General features: G+C 36.6%; 1 protein-coding gene across 1 annotated transcript; it reads right to left on the reverse strand.

The window, feature by feature from the left end:
• Nucleotides 1-2,667: 2,667 nt before the first annotated feature.
• Nucleotides 2,668-8,289, reverse strand: LOC131006406 (5-amino-6-(5-phospho-D-ribitylamino)uracil phosphatase, chloroplastic). The gene is made up of 11 exons (XM_057933577.1): nucleotides 8,132-8,289; nucleotides 7,898-8,035; nucleotides 7,490-7,558; nucleotides 7,292-7,393; nucleotides 6,311-6,365; nucleotides 5,539-5,612; nucleotides 4,235-4,318; nucleotides 3,988-4,128; nucleotides 3,469-3,534; nucleotides 3,221-3,330; nucleotides 2,668-3,001 (listed from the first exon to the last, which is right to left on the reverse strand). Exons 1-11 carry the CDS (start codon nucleotides 8,225-8,227, stop codon nucleotides 2,833-2,835), a joined length of 1,104 nt encoding a protein of 367 aa, XP_057789560.1. The 5' UTR covers nucleotides 8,228-8,289; the 3' UTR covers nucleotides 2,668-2,832.
• Nucleotides 8,290-9,011: the final 722 nt, after the last annotated feature.

Genomic DNA, 9,011 nt, shown 5'->3' on the forward strand with positions numbered 1-9,011 from the left:
AATCTAAGGTGTGGAATTATGTGTGGTAAACTTCCACTCTCTAGCTCTCCAAATTCGTCCTCTGGCCGCAGGGGGACTGCTTCCTTATATAGAGATTTCAGTGGGCCTTTGGGCCAGGTCCATGTAGATTAGGACTTGTGGGCGCAACAGCTAGGGTTTCTGGGCACGGCGGCTAGGGTTTCTGGGCGCAGCCATATTGCTGAGATTTTTTTCCATATTTGCTTTGCCCGCATCAGATATGCATCCCATAACTTTGGCAAGTAAAGTAGGGCAGATCCTCCTATGTATGGTAAGTGGATATCCGTCTTCTTCTTTCCTTATGTTGATGGGTGCGCGTTGTGCCCTTGTACGCCAAGTTGTGCCTCAAAATCAGCATCACAATTCTGCTTAATTTTCGTTCGACCTCTGACTTGCGGTTGTGCCTGTGAACACCAACTTTTTCCGTTGTGCCCTGGAATGCCAGATTTTGCTCCTGTGTCGCCACTGTGCCTTGGAACGTAATTGGATCTCACGTGGTACTTAGTCTGGGCATAGGAGTACAACTGCTGTGCCCATGAATGATATCAAATCTTTGCTTCTTTTGCGAAATGCAGTCTGTTGTGCCTGGGATCCTGTCCACATGTCCCTATGCCCAAAATGTGTTCTCCCAAACACAAAACACATAACAAAAGACTCGATCTATACCTAAAAGACACACAAAAAGAGCACGAAAAATGGGCTCATCAAATTTCCTGGAGGTTATACGCAAGTGAGTTACCTCGTGAACCAACTTGTGTCATTTAGACATATGTTGCTACGCACGAGTGTGTGAGGCCGATTCGACACAAACAAGTCAGTACTGAATGGGTATCAAACATTTTCATGGAGGTTTTGAAGACTAATCCTACGATGAAGGCTCTTGATATTTGGAAAATTTTACAGACACAATATCATGCTAATAATGTAGAAATAATGACGTGTTACAGGGCAAAGACGCAAGCCTTTGAAAAATTGGTGGGAAGTTATGAGTTACTACAACAAGCTTTAACCATAATTGGCTGAATTGCAAAAGAGGGATATAGAGGGAAAGTTTATTGCAAAAGCATATTTTGATACAAATGGCAGAAGTGTGTTTGAACGTGTATATAGGATTTTATGCTCTTCGAAAGGGTTTCTTGATTGGATGTAGAAGGTTCATTGGATTTAATGCGTGCTTTCTCAAGACTCGTCTAGGAGGGGCATTAGTTGCTGCATTTTCAAAAGACTGTAGCCTAAAAATGTATCCAATTGCATGGGCTGTCGTGGAAAAGGAAAATGAAGAGACATGGAAATGGTTTATGGAGTTGTTATTTGAAGATTTTGGTATATTAGATGGGTTTGGATGGACATTCATGAGTGATAAGCACCTGGTAACCTGGTAACCTTGTTGTCATGTTTAACATAATTGAAGTTTACTTTAATATTTCCAGTTTATCTTTTGCATGCATGGCTTGATTAATGCGGTTCAAATATTGGCTCCTAATGTTGAGCACACAGGCACTGTGCAAGGCATATTTATGCCAATTGGAAGAAAAAGCATGGTGGAAAGAAGTTCAAGGCTTTATTTTGGAAAATGGTGAAGACTACAACGGTCATTTTGGGTACTACCCACCAATCCTATAATTTTCCTCAAAAACTAAAATTTAGCCTTTAAAACTTACCATTTTTTGATCACTTAACTATTATTACAATTAGAGTTACTCTTAAATTATAGTTCCAACATTTGACCTTATGATGATATTTTAACTCAAATTATAAATATAATTTATATTAATATTTATTGTTCTCTTAATAACTCGAGTTAAAACTTCTGTCAACTGAAAGCGGATCGTATATCATCATAAATAAATTTGGCAACATTGTCATTCTTTCAACAGAAAGCCTCCCGATTAATACAAGAAATTTCCTCGATGGCATCGAAACATATGCATATAGGCAATTAACTCAACTAATTAGCCTTGCAGATGCTATATATCTTTTTTGCATCAATTCAAAGCTACAAAAAGGTTTTATGCGATTAAAAGGTCCGTTGAGCGCCTCATGGCTATGTCATAATAGATCCAAACAAATTCTTTATATAATAAAGCAGAGGACTCATACTAACAATATTTTCGCCTCAAAAAAAATATATATATACTAACAATATATTGGTAGACTTTCTATTTCACCACAACAGAACCGATCACCTACCCACCGTGGGCAAGCATAACGTGCCCACCATTGATGTGGCAATTTTAATTAGGAAAGATAACTAATAAATCTTACTCTAATTAAAATTATCTTACTATAATTACAATTGCCACATCATGGTGGACACGTTATGCATGCCCACGGTGGGTAGGTGATCGGTTCTGTTCACCACAAATATTTCACCACTTTTGTTCTAAAAGGACTCTTTCTACTGTCATAATTTTTCCCATTGAGATTTCTATCTGCAAAAGGTTTAACTCATTGTTAACATAGCCACGAGTCTAGTTCCAAATCCTTAATTTTTAAATAAATTTCCATATATTTAAAACGACAGAAAAGTTGTATATCATAACCCTTGAAAATATTGTCGATGGTGAGGCATTTTTCTGGAACAAATTATAAAAACAAAAATCTACCATGAACTATACATCTGAGACTTGATGAAATGCACTTTGTACAGACTGCAAATTATTTTTTCCCATTGCATTCATAAAAGAAAAGAAATGTAATAGAAATGAGAAATCAAGGAAAGAAACGTATGAGGTAGAGGAAGGAGAAGGATATGCAATGATGAGCCCTTAATTACAACACATGTACAAGAGATGTCGGGAGAGAAGAGACGAGTCAGTATATGGTGTCGATGGTCAGCTTCCTCTTCGGAGGTGATTTCTCTACAACTTGTTTCTGCAAGTCCATGAAGGTCGAACCTTTGTGGGCAAACAATCTCCGCAAATTGATCACAGACAGCTCATTGAAGCTAGCAACGGCTAGGTCAGCTTGCCCCAAATCATACCTGGTTTTAAACGCAACATCAGCATGTTGATATTTTTCCTATTTAAAGATTAATTGTCTGTTCCTATCTCTGAAATCACATCATTAGAAAAGAATACAATTTTGGAATTTTCTTTTTGGCATGTGAAGGAGAAGTTGTACAAAATTATTAACATGATGCAAATCATTGACATATCTAAATAGCAAATGACAAACTGAGGGAAATTTGTGGGTCACGTACGCTGGATGGGTACCAATTAAAGCTATAGCCATCATCGTGCAATTATGAGCAGCCGTTATTCCTCTGGGGTCATCCTCAAACACAACACACTTGGAAGGTTTTCTGTCCAACTGCAACAATTTTTAGGTGAATGGTGAGAATTAAAAAGTTGTGTCGCCCCAACTTAAATATTCTCATATCGGATATGTGAAGTATTGTTTCTTCTCTATTTAAGCAGATTACTGTACCAAAAATACAGCTGAATGTACCTTAACAGACGCTGAAAGGAATCTATGAGCTAGGGACTCCATACCATCTTCCTCCGACACAACGGCCTGCAACTCCAAAAGGGAAAGTCTTAGCTTTCAAAAAAAGTGATGATCATCATTTTAACCTAATGCATATCAGTTCAAAAGACCATAGAAATTTGGAGAGAGGTGTCATTTTGTCAATTTCCAGGTACAACATATGGCCTAAAGGAAAAGCATCTGCATATGAGACTAAATCCACATTTGTCTGGGTAAAAATAGTATGATTTAAATCAGAACAAGTTACCACGTACATTAAAGACCATACACAATATTAATCAACATTGAACAGTGGCCAAGATAAGAGTATAATGCACTGTCGTGAGGATAAGGAGAGGAGAACCAGAATGACAAGTGCATAATATCCGAATATTTGAATTTGCAAGTAAAAGCCTAGTCTGTAAGCATCTTCATGCCTGTGCGAGCATGCACACAAACACACACTGCTGACATGCGCACATATAGAGAGGGAGGAGAGACCTGGAAATAATTTTTCAGACCCATCCTTTGTAAAGTGTCAACCATGTTCTTGCGGTCAAGACTTGAAACAACTGCACAAGGGATGCGAGATGTAGACAGAGCATCTAACCATTCCTTTAGACCTTCTACAGGTTCTGAAAACTAAAGACAAGATTAAATAATTAATTACAGTATATATATATATATATATATATATATAAAGAAAAAAAAAGCAGAACAAGCAAATGAAAGTTATTGAACATCTTACTTTGATAAGGTTGTCATAATATAACTGTGAGAGCCTGGACTTCAGTCTATCTACATCATCTTCATCCTTTTCCCAAAGCAATACCTAAAATTTTGTCAAAGAAATACAGTCAGGACTTCAGTGGAGGAATCGAAACTTCAATGAAGTATATTCCTCTTTTTGCACAGACAAGCTTATGTAAACCTCCTTATGATGCTGCTGAATAAAGATGATAAATCAAAGCTTATAGTTTCTTTTATTATTGTAATTTGAAGAAATACAAAATGACTCAGACATGCAATAGCCCCTCAAGGTGACTCGAACCCCCCAACCTACTAGTTGGAGGGTAAATTCAATTACACCTTTTTAGAGCCCCAGACCCCCTTCGTGGCAACCCCTCCTCATACAGCCACGCCCAGACACACTAAAAGTTACAATTCCGGTGCGTGTGTGTGTTGGCCAAGCGATAAGGGGTTAATGCCCAAGGCCAAAGGTCTTGGGTTCGAGTCCCCTGTGGCGCGGCCTTTAAATTTATTTATTTAATACTGTTAATTTATTCAAAAAAAAGAAGTTACAATTCTATGCTCACTCCTGCCTACTACCAGTACCAAAGGAATAGATAATTCCTAAATGCTTCTAGATGAAACAAACCAACAAGGCAACAACCCATTAGTAAGAAATACCAAATAACCCCCCCCCCCCCCCCACACACACACAAAAGATTAATAGCAAGAATAAATAACATGACAACACTAGCTGAACAGCTCGATTTTGACCTTTTGAAGCTTTTTATTGAACTTAGTCTTCCAAAACAATGTTACAGAAGCCTATCCAAACACCAGCACCATCCCAACCATGTGCCAAACAATTTCTCTCCTTACATAACAAGGAAAATGCCGTGAAATGAGAAATTGAATACACTTGTCTGAAATGTCTATGAACACCAATGCATGAATTCATTGCCTATAGTCAGTTTAGAGAACATATATAGTATTCCCTCCGTCCCATTGGGCTTGTCCCATTTGGTTTCGGCACGGTTATTAAGGAGAGTATTAGTAGTGTTAAATGTGCAGATAAAGTAGGAGAGAGAAGGAGAGAGAGGTGATAAAGTGATAAAGTAGGAGTGTTATTTATAGAAATGGGACAAGATGAATGGGACAAACAAAAAAGGAATACGGGACAAGATCAATGGGACGGGGGGAGTATAAATGTAATAATTTTTCGATACCCAGTCAAATTGGAAATTATGCATAAAGTATTTAAGTATCATTAAAAGCCACAAATGACGGGAAAGAGTACATGAAAAATCATCTTTAGATTCAGACCTTGCGCAGAACATGATCAGCACCAGCATACAGCAAAAATCTTTGTACATTGTCATCGTTAGGAATCTCCTTTCCTGCAAAATAATTGTTCTTTTCTCAAATCTATAGACTATAGGAATTCACAAAAACCTAGTACAGGTGCACAAGGTCATCATTTTCCTGTTAAAGGGTGTCAGTGTCAAAGCCTCAAATCAATAGGAATTCAGAAGAACCTAGTAGAGGTGCGCAAGGTCATCATTTTCCTATTAAAGGGTGTGAAAGCTGAGAATTTCACCAACTGGAACTAAAACATAATTTTCTGTAAGCATACATCCACTGGGCTACTTTAAAACAAACATGTTTCACGTAACACCAAATAAGTCAGCTCTTTCTAGCAACCAAATTTCTGGTACATTGAAGCCCATGCTATTGTAGGCAACAGCAACTAGATAATCATCGCAACATAGCTTAGCTAAAAAGTTAACTTTCTAGCCAATACAACGAAGAAAATGTCATTACATCCTGAATTAAAGCACATAAGCAAGTTTGTTTGTTTGCCATAAATGTAAAGGCTGCATCCTTTACTCAATTTCATTGTGGATATTAACACAAAGCTCAATCCTAGAATATTCTATTCAGTGTTGGTCATGCACTTATCATGCATACATCCTAGGGATTTGTTTCCAAATGTAACTCAAACTTTTGCACTTTAGATTCTGATATCCACGTAGAATCCCAGACATAAAAAACAAGCAAACTGAGAAATCAATCAACTCAAGTGAAATACCCTCACCTTCTTCAGATGCAAGTTGTTCCCAAGCACGCAATTTTAAGGCTTGAGTATCTGCCTGTACAGGAATCAAGGAGTACACATTCAGTAGAAGAACATGCAATCTACATAATTAAAATTGTAATATGTACAAGAAAATGCCATTCAAATTAGAAAGTTATACAGTTTCGGGGGGGGGGATTTAATTTAAGCTCCTTTTGACTGTAAGAAAAATAAAATTGATGGCATGCCACCAACAGGGTTAATCCATGTGGGTGCAGAGGTGATAAGATGGACTAGCACAGGTGTACATATATAAGAACTGATCTTTTCTGATGAGACCTCGAGGTGAGTAACCACTAAATATATCAAGTAGTATAGATAATCACAAACTTGCAATAATCACCTCAAACAGAGTTTGAGTATACAAACTATGATTACTGCAAAAGCATACTAACAGTAAGCTTCGATTCCAAAGAAGCAAAAATCAAACAAAATGAAGGATGCGTCTTAGTCCTATTTCTAACTCATTTTCGTTAAGGAGAAAAGTGGTGTAACAGCAACATTCATTTGATTAGGTAAGACAAAGTTATTTTATTATGATTTAGGAAAGAGTGTGAATTACAGCAGCGGTAATTATTTAATTACATGACATATAATTTACTTCATCTTCATGGTCTTTCAGGTTCACATTGGTTCGTGTCTAGACATTCGCACCACCATTACCATTAGCAACTAAAGATTCATTGAAGTACAACCCACCAGAAGAATAATATTCATACAGATAATAACAAAAGAACAATTTACGCACAAAATTGTGACTGGATCTTCATAGATAAACAAATGAACTTTCTATATTCATTGCAAAAAGTACATATGAGTCAAATACATGTACACATACTGTTGCAAAACAACATCTTTCAGGAATGTGGAATAACCACAAATGGTAGTAGCACATAAAAACAGCATTTACCAAATACTCATGATTATAACTCAAAAGTTTACCACAACATCCCAAGAGAATATGAGGCCATAGGCTTCATCAGGCTTCATGGCATAGCGAATTCGTTGGAGGAAACCTTCTTGCATTCTGTCATTTAAAAAATCCTAGTATGATACCAACAATACAAACCCATTAATTTTAACTGAAAAGTGAATCGTAGAGAATGATATGTGATGACAAAATGTACACCCAAAACTTACAACATCGACTTTAAGGGGACCTTCGGGTCTAAATGTCTCAAAACCTTCGCCATATTCTGCTCCAATGACCTGAAGAATTTAGCAAGATAAGTCTACAGAGAATTAATGATAGTGCAGCATGAAAAAATAATACTAATTCACAGAAACGAACAAAGAGGGGAACCTCATGTTAATGTTTCTTTTTTCTCACCACCAAAAAACTGAAATTAAACAAACAATAAAAAACCCAAAAACCTATAATTACTAAATAAACTTCTTCCAATTCTTAAATTCATGAAGCAAGAAACTGAAAAGTCGACGGAACCACACGAACCCAAATTCCAAAGAGTTCACAAAAAGACGAATCAAAATAACAAAGTTAAAAAAACAAAAACAATTAAGGGGAAATGGAGAGAGAGCAGAAAGAACCTCCTCCATGAAAATCTTGTTGGGTATATTCGGGAACCCGTTAAGCTGTCCATTCTCATCCGAGCCAAAACCATTCCTAATCACTAAAGATTTACTCCGGCGCTGCTGCTCTTCCGCGGCGCTTGCGCGATTTAATCTCTGGTAACGGCAGATTAAAAGAGGCGAATGATTACGAAGAAACAGAATAAACAAACTTTCAATCACACAGAGGAATTAGCGTCGAGAAGAGAGTACCAAAAATGTGAGTTTAGACGAGGGGGTAAGAGAGAGAGGGGAGGCGGGAGTGACAGGTAGCAGAGAACAAGAGGTGCAGCTGAGAGCATTCTCCATTTTTGGAAGGGCGGCCTACCTCTGGAACTTGTTATACCTGCTATTTTATTTATGATTTATTTTATGGGCTTTATTTTAGGATTTTAAGGATGATTTGTTCACTGCCCCATTTTATTGCTATTAGCCCATGTTTGATTAGATTTTTTTGAAGCTTTACGAAAAGATTTAATTAATTGAATTCATTATAAATTGAGTACTAAATTATTTGATTTGAGTAATAAATTAATTTATGCTTGAAGGTAATTCAATAATTCAATTTGTTACTTTTTAAAAATTTTGAGAAATAAAATTGTTTATGCTCGTAACTCTTCTCTTCAACTCTTTGTCTTTTCTTCTTCTTCGTCGACGCTAAAGATCTCCATCATTTCCGATGTCTTAAGAAGATCAAATTTCATTTCAGATATTGCTACATTTTCTTTGGTACTTGTTAGAATTTATTCCCTTCAATTTTTCAGAATCATAAAATTGATTTTTAACTGAAAATTATTGATTTTACTCTTTCTGATTGGTTATAATGTGCTAGAATTGATTATAAATTTAGCTTTTCGATTTTATCAAAAATCTTTACAAGTAATCTCTTATTTTTCTGAATAGAAACTTTTGGAATTTTTTTTGATAAAATTTATGTTGGAAGGGTGCTTTGATTTGTATCATTTGCATCTTGATTGCTCTCCTTACCCCTTATCAGGTACGTGTTTTCTAACCCTGCTCTTCCTATTCTTGTTGTGTTAGGGAACTTTCTATCTCTCATACTCCTGCATTAGGGGAGCTTTTGTTTAGGGTT

The sequence above is a fragment of the Salvia miltiorrhiza genome, chromosome 1 (genome assembly GCF_028751815.1).
Source record: "Salvia miltiorrhiza cultivar Shanhuang (shh) chromosome 1, IMPLAD_Smil_shh, whole genome shotgun sequence".
In the NCBI taxonomy this organism is placed as follows: Eukaryota; Viridiplantae; Streptophyta; class Magnoliopsida; order Lamiales; family Lamiaceae; genus Salvia; species Salvia miltiorrhiza.